General features: G+C 39.8%; 1 protein-coding gene across 2 annotated transcripts in view; it reads left to right on the top strand.

Annotated features, from left to right (window-relative positions):
- Positions 1-21,502, top strand: part of Dmd (dystrophin) — a 1,759,261-nt gene that overhangs the window by 1,542,067 nt on the left and 195,692 nt on the right. For both annotated transcript variants that reach the window (XM_041642825.1, XM_041642826.1), the window contains one exon: positions 8,123-8,183. In XM_041642825.1, coding sequence (XP_041498759.1) covers positions 8,123-8,183 — 61 coding nt within the window. The remainder of the gene's footprint in view (positions 1-8,122; positions 8,184-21,502) is intronic.

Below are 21,502 nucleotides of genomic sequence, written 5' to 3'. Positions count from 1 at the left end.
GACTGCAGAGAGTGCTCTTTTGGCATGCTTTACAACATTAGTGTCCTTAATTCGTTGCTTAGGCCCCTCTGTCAATAAAAATACAGTTTAACATTCGCATGCATCACTTGACACATTCTTTATCATGCATCAAAAAAATGGTTGAAATCAGAGCTTTCTCTCAATAGTGTGGCCCATGTTTACGATTTTCAAAGCACCTTGGGCACAATATTGAATCATGGCACCTTGAGGGAAGAAAACATTTGAAGGTAGAATTCCTGTTCTTTCTTGTTATTAATAACATGCTGCATCTGTAACTCAGGGTGAAATTCAAAGGTTGACTTTGGAATAAATAAATTCATGTATATTTTACACTTTAAATTCAGTAGACAATATCCATGGTACTGGTGCTGTATGATAATGAATGATTTTTCCACTGGAGAATGTAAATTACAAAACCCCAATCGTAATTACACATAGTAGTTATAGAAACATCTGTATAAGAAAAGGCCAAAGGACAGCCTGGTGTCATATAAAAACTATTTGTCAATAAATCTGCTTCTGATGGACTACTAAAAATGGACATACCAGGCATAAAAGATGTGTGTATTACGAAAGCCAGCTTTGTGAACAATGACAGGGTTCCACTGGTGCACTGAGATAAGAGACAGCTGTTGTTTGCATCAGCGCTACGATGAGAAATGAAACGATAATTCTTGGGGTACACCTATGAGAATTACCGCGCATTTGCTTGAGGTTTGAATAGATGCAAGGTCAGAGTCATCTGGTAGCTCTGAATGAAATTGCCAACGTCCCGTTGACCTTCTCTTCAGAGAAGTGCCAAATGCAGTCCGATAGCCCCATCATTCAACTGTGTTATTTCTACAGCAAGCACTTCCATCCAGCAGATGGGCCTCTAGCAGTAATGGGTTAGGGAAGGAAAAGAAGGAGGCTGGGTTATCTTTTTTCTTATTTTTAACTGAATAAAAGGCATTTTTGAGAATAAAATTTCAGGGTTTCAAACTGTTACTGAAAAGTAGTTGCTTGGGTGAATTTATAAATTGTGCGTCAAAGGGGAAACTCATCTTTTATGGGAGCACAATGCCCTGCACTTCACACTGGATCTAATTGATGCGTAGGCATAAAGACTAGGGTTTGGCATTGCTTTGCTTTTTAAATTTTAAGGAGAAAAAAACAATGAAGAACTGTAAGTAAGAAAGTTTAAGAAGCTTTTATTGGGGCTAGAGAGATGGATTAGTGGTTAAGAGCACAGGTGTGAGTTCAACCCAGCACCCACATGTCAGCTCACAGCTGTCTGTAACTCCAGTTGCAAGGGATGCCCACTCCTATCACTCTTGAGCATCAAGCATGCACGTGGTGCACACTTGTGTATGTAAAACACGTATAAGAATTCTTCTGGCACATAAATGCAAGCAAATCACCCAGAAGCATACAATTTTTTATTGAGCTCTACCTTTCTCTCTGCTCCTCTCTCTGCCTCTCCCCTCCCCTTCAACCCTCTTCCAAGGTCCCCATGCTTCCAATTTACTGAGGAGATCTTGTCTTTTTTCTACTTCCCATGTAGATTAGATCCATGTATGTATCTCTTAGGGTCCTCATTGTTGTCTAGGTTCTCTAAGATTATAATTTGTAGGCTGGTTTTCTTTACTTTATGTCTAGAAACCACTTATGAGTAAATACATATGATGATTGTCTTTCTGAGTCTGGGTTACCTCACTCAATATGATGTTTTCTAGCTCCATTCATTTTCCTGCAAAATTTCAAGCAGTCATTATTTTTTCCTTCTGTGTAGCACTCCATTGCGTAAATGTACCACATTTTCCTTATCCATTCTTTGGTAGATGGTCATTTAGGTTGTTTCCAAGTTCTGGCTATAACAAACAATGCTGCTATGAACATAGTTGAGCACATGTCCTTGTGGTACGATTGAGCATCCTTTGGATATATACCCAAAAGTGGTATTGCTGGGTCTTGAGGGAGGTTGTTTCCTAATTTTCTGAGAAATCGCCATACATATTCAAAGGGGCTGTACAAGTTTTCACTCCCACCAGCAATGCAGGAGTGTTCCCTTTACCCCACATCCTATCCAGCATAAGTTGTCATCAGTGTTTTTGATGTTGGCCATTCTTACAGGTGTAAGATAGAATCTCAGGGTTGTTTTGATTTGTATTTGTCTGGTGGCTTAGGATGTTGAAAAGTTTTTATTTAACTGGAACTTGGATTTTTATTTCTTTTTTAATTTTTCCAATTATTTAATAAGTATATTGTGATAATTTCTCTGACACATAAATGGAATTTTTCCTCTGGATGTTGAACAATGCAAAGTTAGTCATAGACATGTCTAGGTAGATCTGGCTGTTAGCTGTGCTGAGTATCGTGGATTTTCTTGTGTATTATACAGTTGAAAGTTCCCTCTTCATTTTGCCTATTTGATACCAAGTCTTGCTATGTAGCCCAGGCTGGCTCCCAACTCTACTTCTTTTGCTATAGCAAGTCACTTAGCCAAGCTGTAGAACCTACAATCATCTCCAGCACAATTCCTTTGAAGAGATACCTAAGAAAGAACCATCTAGAGAAACAAACTGGTTTTTCTGTTACAAGAGGGGATACCTCCTCCTCGGAATCCGAAAAAATTTCCGGTTCATTATCATGATAAATAACTAAGAAAAACGATGAGAGAAATCACAAAGCCTTGGTTCTTGGAGACCTTTAAGGAAGGAATACCCTTTCTTTTGTCAGTGTAACCATTCATACCCTCACAGCCAGCAAGGGTGAGACCACCAAATACTCTCTTCTTCCTTATATATACATGACACGATTTTCAAGAAGAGACTTCACTAATCAGCCAAGAGGATCACTGCCTCTCCATCATGCTTCCTACAAAGCCAGGCTTGGGTTGGTAGAATCTCAAAACCTCAGATCTGACCAGATAGCCTGCATAGTCTAGCCCATGTTTTCAAAGCAAATATTATTTACAAATGTGAAGTAATCAGGGTTTAAAAAAACTGTAACCCAGAGAAGCAGGGGGAAAGGCAAGTAGAGAGTTGGCAGAGAATGACAAAGGCGGGGTGAAAAGGCAAGAGGGGAAAGCAAGGTGAAGAGAAAAGAATATAAAAGGACCGAGAGAAATGGAAGACAAGGGACTATTTCAAAGCAACAGCTAAATGTCTTTTTTCTCCGTCTTTTTTCTCTTTTTTTAAGGATTTCTGTCTGCAAAAAAAAATGATATAAGCATAATTACCTGCTAAATACAAATCCATTTCTTATATCATTTAAATGACATATCTCCAAGGGACAAAGCCTGGTTAAAGGTTGGGTAATGCAATCTCTCTATTACTCTATATAAAACAAAGAAGCTGGAGTTTCATTATCCTTAAATTGTCTGGCATGGGGCAAGTTAACTTTTAGTAGAAGCTGTTCTTTCATATTCTACAGCGGAGTCAAGGATATATTAGCTTTGACGTTTTCTTCCTTCTCAATACACTGGGAATTTACTGTGAGATTTTCAGTGAAGGCAGTAATAGCATCAGCTGTGCTTCCAGTTATTAGAGGGATGAAGACACAGAAATGCACACACACACTCACACACAATCACACACACTCGCACACACTCGCTCACACTCGCACACACTCGCTCACACTCGCACACACTCACACAGACTCACTCACACTCATACACACTCACTCACACACACTCACACACACACTTGTACACACTCGCATACTCACACACACTTACACACACTCACACACACTCACACAAACTCGCACACAATCACACACACTCGCACACACTCGCTCACACTCGCTCACACCCGCACAGACTCGCTCACACTCACACAAACTCGCACACACTCACACACACTCACACACACTCGCACACACACTCACATACACTCGCACACACTCACACACTCACACATACACTCACACACTCACACACACTCGCACACTCACACACACTCACCCATACACTCACACACACTCACACACACTCACACACTCACACACATACTCACACAAACACACACTCACACACACACACACTCACACATACACTCACACAAACTCACTCACACACACACACACACTCACACTCGCACACACTCACACACACTCACATACACACTTGTACACACTGGCACACTCACAGACACTCACAGACACTCACACACAATCACACACATACTCGCACACGCACACACTCGCACACACTCACACACACACACTCGTACACACTGGAACACTCACAGACACACACACTCACACACATACTCGCACACGCACACACTCGCACACAATCACACACACTCGCACACACTCGCACACACACTCGCACACACACACTCGCGCACACTCGCACACACTCACGCACACTCGCGCACACTCGCGCATACTCACACTCACGCACACTCACACACACGCACACACTCACACACACTCGCACACACTCGCACACACACTCGCACACACACTCGCGCACACTCACATACACTCGCACACACTCGCGCACACTCACCCACACTCACTCACACTCACTCACACTCGCGCACACTCACTCACACTCGTGCACACTCACACACACTCGTACACACTCGCACACTCACAGACACACACATACTCGCACACACTCACACACACTTGCACACACTCACACACATGCTCGTACACACTCACACACACTCACACACACTCAAACACACTCGTACACACTAGCACACACTCACACACACTCGCACACACTCACACACACTCGCACACACTCACACACACTCGCACACACTCACACACACTCGCACACACTCACACACATGCTCGTACACACTCACACACACTCACACACACACTCAAACACACTCGTACACACTCGTACACACTCGTACACACTCACACACACTCGCACACACTCGCACACACTCACTCACACTCGCACAAACTTGCTCACACTCACACACACTCACACACACTTGCTCACACTCGCACACACTCACACACACTCACACAATCTCGCACACACTCACACACACACACTCGCACACTCACACACACTCGCACACACTCACACACTCACACACACTCGCACATACTCATTCACACTCGCACACACTCGCACACACTCGCACACACTCACACACTCACATACACACTCACACAAACACACTCACACACACACTCACACATACACTCACACAAACTCACACACACACTCACACTCGCACACACTCACACACACTCACACACACACTCGTACACACTGGCACACTCACAGACACACACACTCACACACAATCAAACACATACTCGCACACGCACACACTCGCACACAATCACACACACTCGCACACCCTCGCACACACACTCGCACACACACTCGCGCACACTCGCATACACTCGCGCACACTCGCGCACACTCACCCACACTCGCGCACACTCACTCACACTCGTGCACACTCACACACACACTCGTACACACTCACACACTCACAGACACACACATACTCGCACACACTCACACACACTCGCACACACTCACACACATGCTCGTACACACTCACACACACTCACACACACTCAAACACACTCGTACACACTTGCACACACTCACACACACTCGCACACACTCACACACACTCGCACACACTCGCACACACACACTCGTGCACACTCGCATACACTTGCACACACTCGCGCACACACACACTCACGCACACTCGCATACACTCGCGCACACTCGCGCACACTCGCCCACACTCACTCACACTCGCACAAACTCGCTCACACTCACACACACTTGCTCACACTCGCACACACTCACACACACTCACACACTCTCGCACACACTCACACACACACACTCGCACACACTCACACACACTCGCACACACTCACACATTCACACACACTCGCACACACTCACTCACACTCGCACACACTCGCTCACACTCGCACACACTCATACACTCACACACACTTGCACACACTCACACACTCGCACACACTCGCACACGCTCACACACACTCACGCTCGCACATACTCACACACATTCACACACACACACAATCACAGACACTCACACACAATTGCACACACACCCACTCGCACACACTCACACACACTCACACACACTCACACACACTCGCAACACTCGCACACACTCTCACACACACAATCATACACCCACACTCGCACACGCTCGTACACACTCACACACACTTACACACACTCACACACTCACACACGCTCGCACACACACACTCGCACATACTCGCACACACTCACACACTTACACACACTCGCACATGCTCTCACACACACACACACTCACACACACTCACACACACTCACACACACTCACACACACTCACACACACTCTCAACACTCGCACACACTCTCACACACACAATCATACACCCACACTCGCACACGCTCGCACACACTCACACACACTTACACACACACACTCACACACGCTCGCACACACACACTAGCACATACTCGCACACACTCACACACTTACACACACTTGCACATGCTCGCACACACACACACTCACACACGCTCGCACAAGCTCACACTCACTCACACACACTCACACACTCACACACACACTCACACACTGGCACACACTGGCACACACTTGCACACACTCACACACACTCACTCACACTCATGCACACTCATGCTCACACATGCTCACACACACACACTCGCACACACTCACACACTCACACACACACTCACACACTGGCACACACTCACACACACTCATGCACACTCATGCACACTCACGCTCACACATGCTCACACACACACACACTCGCACACACTCGCACACACTCACACACACTCACGCACACTCATGCACACTCACGCTCACACATGCTCACACACACACTCGCACACAATCGCACACAATCGCACACACTCACTTATGCTCGCACACACTCACACTCACACACACACTCGCACACACTCACACACACTCACACTCACACACACAGTGAATTAATAGATCATGCTTTTTATATTTCTATTTCAAATGATATCACAATCCTGTCATTTGTTTTGTCTGTACAAAATGCTGAACCCAGGATACACAGGATGTATGATTCTTGAAATTCCCATATCTTCAAACTTTATTCTAGAGGAAGTTACAGTGCCTTTTCAACAGGATTATTTTGTCTTCAGGGGAGAAAATATCAGACATAAGCAGTACGTAAAAGATACTTTTAGTGGATCAGCTTTAGTAAAGAGGGGGGGAACCTACTAGTTAAGCATTTAAAAGAGTTGAAAAGTTATAATTGAAAAATTATAGCACACACCTATAACCCTAGCTACCCAGGGAGCCAAGAAAGGGGAATCATAAGTTCAAGGTCAGTATGACATACAGAATGGGGCCTCACCTTAAAATTAAAAAAAAATGAACAGTTTAAAGATAATTGGTTTGACTTATGTATAATAAAGTTGTTAAATGAATTCCGAGTACAAGCAGTACACATATATGTGACCAGAGTGTGAATAAAATTTTATTATCCTTTGCTATTATCAGGTGTCATTCTGTCACCTTTGCTTGTCTCTTCTAATAATATGGTGAACAATTGACATTTTAAAATACCCAATTAAGCATGTAATTGGTAAATGGATTTGGATCCTCTTTAATCAAATAAAAATAAGCATACCAGATTAATAAGCATACTATCTCCATTTCAATAACTTAGAATGCAAATATATCGCAAGGGGATGTTTCATCTGATAAACTAATAAAACCCAGTCAATCAAATAACAAAATATTGAAAAGCAACAACAGGAAATATTATAAGGGAAGCACTCGGTGGAGCAAAGCCATCAGTCTGTTGATTCATTTTCTTTATTTCTAGTATAGGGTTAGCAGTAGAAAGATCCTCCTGGCCCTTTGCATTAATTTTTGTGCCTGAATATGTTCAATTTTACTTAGTGTAGGCCCGAAATTTCACAACAGCAGATTAACACAGCCTATCTTCATGAGCAATTGAGCAAACAGACCAATATCAGTGTAAAATTGTGATTCTGATGCTATAATGCTGTCTTTCCTATTTGTCATGAATTTGACCTCTTTGCCTTTCTTTTTCATCCTTTCGCAGCTTCGGTCCAGGGTCCCTGGGAGAGAGCCATCTCACCAAACAAAGTGCCCTACTATATTAAGTAAGTCAAAAGGATTACTTTCTTAAAGGAGCATTTATTTTATCTGATCTGTATATTCACAAAGAAATTTTAAAGTGGTTACCTTCTTCTGCAATACCTATTTCTTTTTATTCCTAAGGAAGCTTAGATAGTAAACTCATGCTGAAATTAGCCCTGTAAATTTGCTGATGTGATAGGGAACCACTTTCAGGAACAATGCATTTAATGAAGCATATAAGGTGTGTTTTTGAGAGTGAGAAGAATTTTCACAGTAGAACAAAAAACCTAGGTAATATCTGTAATGGTGGGAGTGATTATTTGACAGAAAAATATTATTTATGTAGGGGGATTCTTCATTTCTTTTTCAGACAGAGGTGGGAGATTTACAAGTGATATTTACAAAACTGTTTAAATGAATTATTTGTCACATAACCCACAGGCAGACAGTACAGAATTTGTGGAGCTGAGCTGTTCATTCTCAACATGCAGTTCTCAGCCTTTGTTACCTAATAATAGCATCAGAGTGGAACTCTTTTTCCTGGGACCATTTGTGTCAGTCAATGGAAAAGAGTCAAAGGATGGATGTCCTATGAAACTTAAATTATGATATATTGAGTCGACACAGAAAAGGAAGGAGAAGGAATATTGAGTTATTATGATGGTTTAACAGTCTCTCATCAATCGTGCAGGAGTCTAACTTCAATCTAACTTTGAATTGGCTACTCCCAACAACAATTGGAAATAATTGGTTTCGTCAAGCGGTCTTCAGTCGCAGCTAAAGTCTTTGAACTTTCTTTTGGCATGAGTCTGAATAAAAATATGAAATATTTCCCCGGTTTTTTCAGCATGCCATCTTTTATCGAGGATGTTTTTATTCTTCCGCTACCCATCAATTTTTTATAATTCAGTTCCAAAACAATAGCTACAGCCCTAGATCTTCATTACTTCAGTTCTCAAGAAATGTGATTTCATGCCTCTATTTTGTTAACTCAAAATAATGACAATGAAGGGACTTTTGGGGCTCTCTAAAGTAAGACATATTCTTCAGGAAGATGGTTTAACTTTTATTTTATTAAACTTTTCTCAAATAAGATAGCTTTTAACCTTAAATTCTTTAATATGTTTTAATCCTACTTTACAATTTTCTTCTTTCTCAAAAGTTTTGTGAACATGTTCATTTATTGACTCTAAATTACATATTGTAAACACCAATTTAAGGTACATGTTTTACTAAATAATGTGTAGATTTGAACGTGTGTGTGTGTATTTTTATGGAACCTTTTGTTCAAAGCCTTTGTAGTGATTTACTACCTCAGTGTTTTTGTCAGTGCGGATTTCGTTTCTGATTAAGATATCTTAGGCTTACTAGTGCATCAGCAAAGCTCTCACTTTTACCCATTTCCATTATCAGCTGCAATGAAGGTTCTTTTTTTGAGAATATGCATGAAGGTTTAGAACCATCTACAATCACTCTGCTGCACTGATTTTCTGAATTGCTGTGTAGGTTCGTTAACAGCCTCACAAGGACTTTACCACATTCCCCTTGTTTCCCAAATCTTTCTTGTCTCTCTAGGGCAGTGATTCTCAACATGTGGGTCACAACCCAATTGTGTTCGCTTATCAGGTATCCCGCATATCTGATATTCATATTATAATGTATAACAGTAGCAAAATTACAGTTATGAAGTAGCAACAAAAGTGATTTTATGGGGGGGGGGTCACCATAACATGAAGAACTTTATTAAATGGTCACTGTGTTAGGAAGGTCTAGAACCACTGCTTTAGTGTTAAATCTAAATCAATACATCCCTATAGTTTTTAATTGAACCATCTAAAATTATATGTGGAAAATTTTAAAATGCTATATTTCCCCCACTTCCCAATAAGCAGGTCTCTTTGCTGTGTCTCGGTGACAGAAGAGAGCAACTCTATGTCCTATTTACCCAGCACTACTTTCCATACTGAACCATGATTGTGGTAATGACAACACAAAGTCTATCCCTGACTGTTATGTGTTATGTGGTCATGGGCAAATACTTAACCCAAATTCTGAACATTTTCTTTCACGAATTTTATCTTTATTTTGAAATTTGTTATTTTACTCACTAACATTTGGGATTCTGAGTTTAGACATGACCATTGAATGGTTAAACTGATTGGGATAGCTGAAAAGGGCCTTAGATATCCTTTAAGTAACCATTGTATTTTCTAAAGGAGAAGATAAGATTTATATAGTTTTTTTTTCAAACTAAGTACAGAGTCTCTAAGTAGTTTTTGAGAGCTCAATTCTTCCTGGTTAAATGGTAAAGGACCTAAAACAATAGATAGAAAGAAATTAGTGGAAAGATGATTCTGAAGGCCTTAAATGCATCTAAAGTTCCTAAAATGAGAGGTCACCTCATTTTTCGTTGGCACCTCTAAAACGTTATGGAGAACATTGTCCATTAATAGGTTACTTAAAATTAGGGATTACAAAATTTCTCAAATAGAAGTCTAAATATTGAGCTACAATATACAGAAACCAAACCTTTATAAAATATGTAACATAATAGACACTTTAATGTCATTTTATTTTATTATTCATAACCATTGTCTAACATACATGTAAAGCAAATTATTTTAAAATCTTTCATTGTTGGAAAATTTTATACATCCTTGTAATGTGTTTTGATCAAATCCACTCCCCAATCCCTCACCTTCAATTACCCTTCCATCGTTCCGTCATTTTTCCCTTCCAACTTCATGTGCTTTGTTTATTAAACCCTCTCTGGGATCACATCCCTGAAGGAAACTGATTCTCCCTTCACCAGCAGCCATCAGTTGCTATTGGCTGGGGCTTTAAGAACCCTCCTCCTTCCAGGTCAGGATTTTGGCTGATTTGATCTTGCATAGGTCATGTGCATATAGTCACATCTGGAATGGGTTCATATGTCTCCATCATGTCCAGCTAATATTGTTTCTCTGTGAATGTCCACTACTATGGCTCTTAGAAAATTTCAGCCCTCTCTTCTGCAATGATAACTTATTCTTGGGTAAAGAGGGAGCACGATATATATGTTCCCCTTTAGAGGTGAACACTCCACAGTTAAAGTGAGTTACTTTTAGGTATAAGGTTCAGGAGACTTTATGTTTTGGGGAAAAAAACTATTCTTAATCATAGATGTTTTATTGTTCCAAAACTAGAAAGTTGACAATGAGTTGAAAATTAATTGATTAGTTCCCACCTTGTTTGTCTTCAAGAGTCTTTCTTTAAACAATTTTGACAATTTCATTCATATAAGGAAAATATTCTGATTTTTCTTCCCCACTCTTATCAAACCGTCTTTCTTCCCTACAGATTTTGTTCCCACATTCATAACTTTTCTTTCATGACCCAGTGAGTTTAACCCCAGCCATCTGTTTGACCCTGAGTTTGGGGAATTTTATGTTGAATCCTGGTGGGCTTATCAGTTGGCGCACAGCTGAAGACAATCACTCCCCCATCTCAAAATTTGTTAGTAGCCAGAATTTGTTCATGGGGGGGGGGGGAGGCGGTCCCATGAGGCGTTCTGTAGTCCGTAGAAGACTATTGGTAGGGCCAATTCTATGCAGACCCGGTGCCCTTAAAGGCAGCAGCTGTGAGTTCATGATTGCGGTGGTTTTCTTGTACCTAGAAGATGGTGTTTGAAGTCCTTCTTGCTATCATCAATTCCCATTGTCAAAACAAAGTTATATTCTCACCTAAATTGTGTATTTTCAATGGCAGGTTATCCAAATAACAAGAAGTTTACATACCAATAGCATAAGACCCATGGGATTGTTGAGTTAAGCATTCATTCTTGAGGTGTTAAGACATTAGTAGCAGATTTGCTATGGAGTGGAAATCAGGCAGTGTTTCTGCATGTCCTGACACCAGCTTTTCATGTGAACCTCCGTTTCGATACTTCAGATTACATGTTTATCTAGTTTATTAGTCTACAGCATACATCATTGTTACAGTGTCCATTTCCCTCTCCCTTGGGGCTCTCTTATTTCTGCCAGCACCTCTATCAAGTTATTTGATTACAGCTTTCATTGCCACTGAAAAAAATAATCACCAACATTGTTCAACCTGTTAAAACTGCCTTTTCTCCTCTCTGCCATTTTGTAGTTTTTTGGCCTACTGTCAAACTCATGAAAATTTCAGTATAATAGCCTTTAACCAGCTGCTGCGTTCTGTTAGGATTTCTTTCACCTTTTTCTGTTTCATACTCCCATATGGGTAAACCAAACAGAGCCAAGAACTAGGACTCTCTTGCTTACTTAATGAGATAGAAAATTATTCTTCTATGTTCTGGACCGTCAGAAGAATTTAGGAATCCCAAACTTGCACGCAGCGTGTTCCAACATAGATGCCATAATAAAAGCATAAAAATATCTCATTGAATCAGACTAACATGGCAACTAGCCCAGGGCTCTCTCCCATATGGAGGCAAGAGTGGTGTTTATTGTTTGTTTGTTTGTTTGTTTTGTCAGTTAACCTAGTAATTTTCATCTCAAAAATTAGGGTGCTACATGCCCAGTTGCTAATGATGTATTGGAAAATAACTGACAGTGGAGTCTACCCAAAGCTATGTAAAACTTTTCTCACGTGTTGCTTCAGTCTTATCTTAGAAATAACTCCTATGGTTATATTGAGTTCTATGTAAATCAAGGTATGTTTTACTGTTTCTTCAAACTGCATCTCTTGACCCCAACAAACAGCTCTGGTTAAATGCTTTGGAAATCAAAGAAGACATTTATGTTTACCCACTGTGGATTTTAATCTCACATTCCCCATCCCAACTAATGCTTTTTATTTCCATCTTCCTGCGTTGAGAAATGCTAATCCTTTTTAGTCTTTTAGTCTGTCCTTGAATGAAAGATAAGCTTTCCCCTTGATCATCTTGGCTGTTTTTCCCTGAATCTTTTCCAGCTCTCTAATATCTTCCCTAGGATAGCCTGAGTAGAACATCCCAGATACTGGTTATTAAATTTGTTAGCACCGTCTCTACTCTCCACTCCCTCATGAAGAATGTAAATACTATTTACTATCCCCCATTGATACTGAAATGGAGCAACCAATTGAGCTCATAAGCTGTTCTACATGGATTAGTTCTAGCTGAAGGACGATTTTCTGCTACTTTTCTGTATCACCAGATGAATTGCTTCACCTTATATTTCTGCCAGCTGTCCCTTAGGAAGGACTAGCTTTTTAGAAGAGCTGGTCCTTTTCCTGCAGAAAAGACGCTGTGGTTGCTAAATAGTGGAAGGAATCTGCTAATAAAACCCAATAGCAAACCTGCTGACTCAATCAGCAATAATGCATTGCATTGGTTTGTTTCTAAGTTTTTCTGAAGTACTTGATGGAGGAGAGAAACATGGGGTTCTGGGGAAACTAAGTCTTAGCTATTTGGGATTTTTTTTTGTTTCTTATTTGTTTATTAGGCTCAAGTGAGTTTCCATTTTATACTACTGCCCAGTGTGTGTGTGTGTGTGTGTGTGTGTGTGTGTGTGTGTGTGTGAGAGAGAGAGAGAGAGAGAGAGAGAGAGAGAGAGAGAGAGAGAGAGAGAGAGAGAGAGAGCTTGATCTACCCCTTCACCACTCTCAATTCCAGGCATGTTTCAACAGCCATTTAATGTGTTTGAGTCACTCAAAACCTTCTAGTTGGTTCTTGCTCAGTGAAGAAAAGATGCCTGGCTGAAGTCAACATTTATTTCACTCAACATCTCTCATTAGCACTGCTATGTCTGATAAAATTACTGGCTTGGGTTCTGACTCTCCAGCGTTCTATGACCTGTTATTACCATAGCTTCAGAGGTATGAGAAGCATTTGATGTACCGCATGGAATTGTGGCCAACTACCTAGATCTGTCTTTTGGTGATGGTGTTCTTCCGTATCTGTCAGTGTACACTCTAGTTTAAGCTCATAGACCATACTCTCGCCTTAGGACTGACATTCCTTAACTCCAGTAGCCTTTGAATCTCAATACTACCTTGGCCTTATACCGTAGTACTTCGATTCCTAATTTCCACATTTATCTTCAACTTTGAGATGCCTCTTGTGTTTAAAACATATCTTTCTGTCATACATGCTCCAACTCTTAGGTGTGCCAGGGAGTGTTATAGCTCATTTTGGTTTGCTTTTCCTTTGAATTACTTGTTGTAATTTCAGTGTGAGAACTTATGCAGAGGAAGCAGTGGTTAGCTCTCTCTGAGATTTAACAACAGCCATCCTGGGAAATATCTCTGTATTGGCTGGTTCTCAGTGGCTGTATCTTCTGAAAAGGACTTGATCGCTTGTCATCTAGAGAAGATGACACTGTTCTTATATAGAACACTGGATTGTGCTACCTGACTGAGAAAACATTCCTCCATTTCTAATGCTTATCTCAATACTCTAAGAATCGTACTAGTATTCTGACATTTGGTTTGTATTATCAGTTGAAGGCTGGCAAAGCTATTTATAGACTAAGAACACATCGTGTAGTCTACAGTTTTGTGCTGTTTCTGGTAAGATCCTTTTTGTGTATATTTTCCTTCAAAGCAACTTTTATCAACTGACATTATGTAATGGAAATGTTAAGGAAACAGTGCATCAAAGGGCTTAAAATCTAGTTCCAATCTCTCTATAATCTAGCTCTTTGTGTATTTGTGAATCACTTTGACTTTTTTGGCCTCAGTTTTTCCTTCTGTCATCCAAAGATGCAGCACCACATAATATTACAGGCCATTTCCAGTTCTGACATGCAATCGTTCTCTGAATGTTGGCTTTGAAATAGAAATTGTTTGTGACAGTTTTCTAGAGAAGAGAAAATGAATCTTCATAACACTCTTGAGGATTCCTATTGTACCATCAATCTTATCAGGATGGAAAGGACAAATGATATTGAATCCTTTCCTTAGCCATTGAGCAGCCATGATGGTATGAAATAAATGTTAAAACCAAATTCACTCTCTAATTCGAGCTGTCAGTCTTTGAGAACACTGGTAAATATCTGTGAGTAATTAAAGTTTTGACATCACTGTCAAAACCCTGATGCTCTGACTTTTCAAAAGGCTTTGGTAAAGAAAGATAAGGCAGAGGTCAGTCTTCTCTGCTGTGCTCCACGGTTTGCTGGCTCCAAAGGTCATATTAGTGGAGTCTCATCAAGCTCTGGAAGTACAGGAAGGGAAGAGTCAGTGCTGCTTAATTGATGATATAATCATGTAAACAACTCAGGTTAAGATATTAACTGAAAGAAAGTTAATAAAATGCAAAAGTGCTATGCAGAGTATTGAGCCGGGCCTTTTGGTTTGGCCGAGTTCACTGGGAGACATAGACATTACTAACTTCTGTGTTTCATGGGTCTATGTAAAATTATTTACATTCCTTTCTCATAGTTTCATAAGCTAAATTGTACAATCATAATTTCAACAAGAGGCTCAACAAGAATATATACTATATCTACTTTTTTAGTGTATTATGTCACAGCACATGCTTGGTAAATATTTCAAAGAATGAATGGCATTAATGCATACATATGACAGTAACTTTCCGTGCTTTTTAGCTTCCAGACATTTTTAATTTCTCACATGTATTAATCATTTTCTCCCATGCTGGGCCTAGGACCCAATGGCTAAGCAAGGGCTCTGCCACTGAACTGAACTTCTACCTGCTCTGTGTCAGTTTAAGTTGATGTCCTGACTGCATCAGTCATACCCTCTAGACATAAAGTCTAATGTTTACAAACATACTATATTTAAAACATTTTTTATTTTGTTATTATTTTATTTCATATGTATGAGAATTTTGTCTGCAGGTATGTATGTACCTGTTTCTGTCAGAAGTCAGAAAGGTCAGAAAAGGGTGAGTTACCATTTAAGTGCTAGAAGCCAAACCTAGGTCCTCTAAAGAGCATCAAGTGTACTTTGAACAACTGAGCAGTCTCCAGCCCCTTATACTACAATTTTTGTTGAGTTTCTCTTCTCTCATGTTGCTTGAAGCATAGGAAATAACACAGCTGATTCATTCATATCGAAACTTGAATTCTTGTATGTATGAATTCCTCAGTTCTATTCCTAGCATGACCCAAGCTGGAATTCCATAGTCTGTCTTTCTTTACCTGACAGTATGATTTGACATTTCACTCAGTCCATTTGAGGCTGGGTTTCACCTTACACATAAGGAAGTAGCACGGAGCATAAAGAAGTAAAGTCCCACCCCTAGCTGAGAAGATTTTGGCAATTGATTTTGTCTGAGAGAGAGAAAGAGAGAAAGAGAGAGAGAGAGAGAGAGAGAGAGAGAGAGAGAGAGAGAGAGAGAGAGAGAGTTCATTTTGTTTAAGGGTGTGACACCTGCTGGATTGTCCATGTTCAGTGATAGCTCCACATCCAGAAACATCTGTGTAGCAGAAAGCATATTCTATGGGTTTTAATAGGAGGAGAAACAAAGGAGGAATGTGTCTGGGAGAAGTAAGGAGCGAGGGTGTGTACAATTAAAACACATCATACATTATACCATGTTCTCAAAGAACTAATACAATGAGAAAAATAAGGAAGTAGAATTAATTACTGAGATCTCGATGATCCCTGGTTTTATTTTCAAAGAAACAAGGTCTTTTGTTTTTGATAAATACAATTTATTAGGTCTCTTCTGTCTCCCAGTGATCAACGATGCTTTGCGTTTATGATAAAGCATGTTTCACTGAGCATTATGTCTAGAATCTACTTTGGGAGCTAGGAATCTGATAGTCATAGTCTTAAAGAAATCACAGGTTATAGTTTTAGGTTACAGAAGGATGCTGAGAGTGTATATATGCAATTCTCCAAAGTATATTTACATATCCATGTATATATATATATATATTCTATCTATAATTATAGTTAAAACATGTGAGGAGGCTTTTAAATACCCTTAATTATAATACATATACCTTAATACACATAGTATATCACTCAAAACTTGGGAGTAGCTTTTCTCCTCTCCTTTCAAACTAAGTCTAAAAAATACCTAGAATTAGGACTTGGAGAAAATGTTTAGAGAGATACACCCAGGATGAGCTACATAAATGGAATTTTTCTAGGACCCAAATATAGTCGTGACCAAATTAGTTTATTTTAATTTTAAGAGTTCCCATCCAGTTAGAGATATGTGCAAAGTCCCAAACATTCCTGAGCTTCCCCTAGGCGTCTCTGATTGCCTCTTATCCTGTCCCCCGGGGAAGAAGCATCCTGTTCCCTTCACAAAGGGCAGCAGCCCAGACAACATTTTAAAATAACTTAATAACCCTGAACTGCCTCTCCCCTTCAGATAATTTTCTTAGAGCATTAGGCCTTTGAACACTGACCTGGATTCAGGAAATGTCCGTTTCTCAGCCGCAAAGTTGCAAATCCTATTCACTCCTCCCCTGTGTCATTCCAGCAGATGAAGTGGGTGACGTGGGGGTAGCCAGAAGCATATATTCGTTCTTCCCCTCCCCCTCATTTCTGCATGTCCTGCATATGAGTATACTTTCTTCTTTTAAAAATACCATTAGAGCATTGGAGATATCAGGACTATCATGCTGCAAATTTTAAAATCCTTGTACAAAAGACAAAAACAATCTCGGCCTTCCCCATCGGCAAGAAAGGCTCCTAACTGCAGGTCCTCACTGAAGTCTAGCTCATGGTCAGCAGCTTTTGTGATTTCATTAACTACTGGGTGAATCAAACTGAGAAGCTTCTGCGCTTTTTCTGAAACTTTCAGTTGTTTTTTTTTTCTTTTGTTTATTTGTTTTTTTTGTGTTTTGTTTTCTGTTTTTCTTTCTTAGCTTCTCCACATCCACTTTGGTCCCCAAAGCCGATGGATGTCAGATAGTCAATGCAAAGTGAAATTTTTATTTATTTATTTATTTATTAAAGATTTCTGCCTCCTTCCTGCCAATGCCTCCCATTTCCCTCCCCCCCCAAGCAAGTCCCCCTCCCTCATCATCCCAAAGAGCAATCAGGGTTCCCTGACCTGTGGGAAGTCCAAGGACCTCCCCCCTCCTTCCAGGTCTAGTAAGGTGAGCATCCAAACAGCCTAGGATTCCACAAAGCCAGTACGTGCAGTAGGATCAAAAACCCATTACCATTGTTCTTGACTTCTCAGCAGTCCTCATTGTCCGCGATGTTCAGCGAGTCCGGTTTTATCTCATGCTTTTTCAGATCCAGGCCAGCTGGCCTTGGTGAGTTCCCGATAGAACATCCCCATTGTCTCAGTGTGTGGGTGCACCCTTCGTGGTCCTGAGTTTCTTGCTCGTGCTCCCTCTCCTTCTGCTCCTGATTTGGACCTTGGGATTTCAGTCCGGTGCTCCAATGTGGGTCTCTGTCTCTGTCTCCTTTCATACATTTTTTTACTTACTTTTTTGTTGCTTTAGAATGAAGTTTTGTTTTCTCTGTTGGTTACTTCTTCTTCATACAAAGCTCCCTGTAAACAGATTTGTTTTTCATAGCCATGGCCCATATAATCCCTATACAAAAAGAAAATCCAAGCTAATATGTACTTACTGTATGTTGAATGGTTGTCTAGGGCCCTCATCTGTACAATGAAGCACTTAGGTCCCTTTATTTTAAATCCTTACCATAACTTGGTGATATTTGGTAATAAAGAAACAACTGGAGCAAAAGTAATTTGATAACTTATGAAAGATTAATAAATAGAGGTCTGATATTTAAAATCATCACCACTATCACCGCATGCCAGTCCTTCCTGTACATTTCAGCCTTCAGTCCTATGGGAGGAAAACTGGCTCTTAGGATAACCAAGTGTGGCCAGTCTACCACTGGGAGGCTACACCTGAGACATCACCCCTACAACCTTATTAGTCCTTCCTTGTAAAGCTGGTAGTTTTTCATTTGGCTTACCTCCACAATGAAATTATTCTGTTACTGTTGTCTTGTGAAGATCACAGTTTACTCTTTGTAGCTTTGAGTTATAAAGGAAGGGGGGAAACATTGTTAGCCCTGATATAAGCATTTTGATATGCACTTATGTTGATGAAAGAAAAAGACTTTGAGGTACATCCCACTATTTTTTTCAGAGATTTCCTGAGATTAGAGCTAAGACAGGTAACCTAATAGATAACCCATAATGCATTTCACTTTATGTTTTCAACTGTAAGTCTATCTGAACAACTCTACACTTGATCCTATCATTAAAGTTGATACTATTGCCATTTGCCAGATAAAATAAAGTCAAGTCCTGTCAAATTCACATACAAGACAAAGGAATATGGCCTGGGATCAACCACAGTCATAATTTCCCTAAGCATTGAGCTTTATATTGCCCTATGTGCTACTCATGGAGGAAAAATATTTCTTATACAATAACTCAAATGTATTAAGACATTTGGGCAACTGAGATGGTATGTGAGTGTGTGTACATAAGTCCTATACACATGTTATACACCTATATGTAGGGTGTTATACAAACCCAAACATGAAAAGAGTTCGTGTAAGGTTGTGTAAGGATGTGAACTCTCTTGTTTTGTCACTCCCCCCTTAATTTCTTGAGACGGTCTTTTACTGAACCCGATCCTCCTATCTTTGCCCTTTCAGAGCACTGGAGTTACAAGTGTGTGTGGCCATGTCCAGGTTTTTATATAGGTACTGGGGATTTGAACTCAGGTCTTCATGGCTGCATAGCAAGTGACTATTACATATTCAACCATCCCTCCAGACCAAGTGATATGTTTCTGAAGATAATGTGTTACCCAAAGGTTAAGAAAAATCTATCTGAATATGTAATCACCCTATGCTAATCTATAAATATAAGTATTCTGTCACATATAGGGATAGATTCATTACATTTCCCCATTCTTCTATTTATGCTTTAGGAAGTTTTCTAGCGATGAAAAAATTAAAAATGAATCAAATAATAGAATGAGTAAGATGGAGCAGGAGAAGCTGAGATGTACAGGCATAGCAAAAGTCAATATGAAAATATCTTCATAGCTACAATTAAAAGATGAGGATTAGCCGGGCGATGGTGGCACACGCCTTTAATCCCAGCACTTGGGAGGCAGAGGCAGGCAGATCTCTGTGAGTGAGGTCGAGACCAGCCTGGTCTACAAGAGCTAGTTCCAGGACAGGCTCCAAAGCCACAGAGAAACCCTGTCTCGAAAAACCAAAAAAAAATAAATAAATAAATAAAAAAAAATAAAAGATGAGGATTGTGAATATTTCATTCATGTATATATATATATATATATTTACATATAAGTGGAGATGGGGGAGAGAGGGAGTTATTAATAGGCATTTTGTGGTTCGTTTCCTGGGCAATGTCAGAGGAGTGAACGACCTTAACAGACTACCTTATAAACATGCTAATACTTCCCAGATCTGCTTGTTAATCTTGTTAGCAGCCTGTAAGTGCCAGAAAGACACTTGAAAGTCTCTATAAAATGTTTTTAGTAGGATATACTGGTCTGCCTGAGTTGTTTATTGTAAATAGGCTTGGGATTTGTAGAATTATGAGCATAGTCACAGAAGTGGTTTTCAGCTTTTTGACACTAAAATGGCTTCTTTTTAATGTCCATTTTTCTGTGAGAAATTTTAAAACATCCATCTGTTAATATGCAGTGAAAAGACATCATAGAGGCTGTAATTGGCATTTTGGAGCATTTTGGAATGACGTGTCAGGTTATTTTTGGTTCATCCTGGGGAAGAGTGCTTTTGTAAATCTGTGCTCAGTGCTTCTTTATGATCCCTCTAATCATTATTATAGATTGGTAGTAAATAAGAATCAATGATTTATACAAGTCCGGTCTGAAATCTAAGGTGTACTTACACAGTATGCGTTTTAAGAATGTTCTTTTCAATTAGAGAAAGAAAAGAAAAGTAAAATAAGTAGGGCAATTTACTTGCCCTTTATATGTTATATCTAGTTCTAGGAAATCAAAAGTCTACGAAAAGTACAGAGTCAAGACTGGAAAAAGGATTTAACAGTTTTAGGAGCATGCACACACACACACACACACAAACACACATACAATATTACTGAAAGTTACTTTAGAATAAATTTTAGGAATAGCAAAGAACTCTGTAATCCCCTTTCTAATTCCCTAAGCCACCCCTCTAGTTTAATTCTCGAAATAATTTGGTAGTTTCAGATCTCATCTTTTCCAATTATGATTTATACTCCAGGAAAGTACTTAGATCATATGCATTTTCCTCCCATTGTGAGTACTTGGTGTATAATATGTCACATATAAAATGATAATAAGTACCAATGACTAATCACAGAAAACTGAGCTACACTTCTAACAGCTATTCTTATAAAGAAATAGAAAAAGTCAGATTAGAAAACTTCCATAAAAATATTGTTGTTGTTATTATTTTG

The sequence above is a fragment of the Microtus oregoni genome, unplaced genomic scaffold (genome assembly GCF_018167655.1).
Source record: "Microtus oregoni isolate MIOR12 unplaced genomic scaffold, Mior012 000079F_ref0000094, whole genome shotgun sequence".
NCBI classification, from domain to species: domain Eukaryota; kingdom Metazoa; phylum Chordata; class Mammalia; order Rodentia; family Cricetidae; genus Microtus; species Microtus oregoni.
The sequence above is the reverse complement of the archived record's forward strand: the minus strand, read 5'-3'. Positions and strand labels throughout refer to the sequence as shown.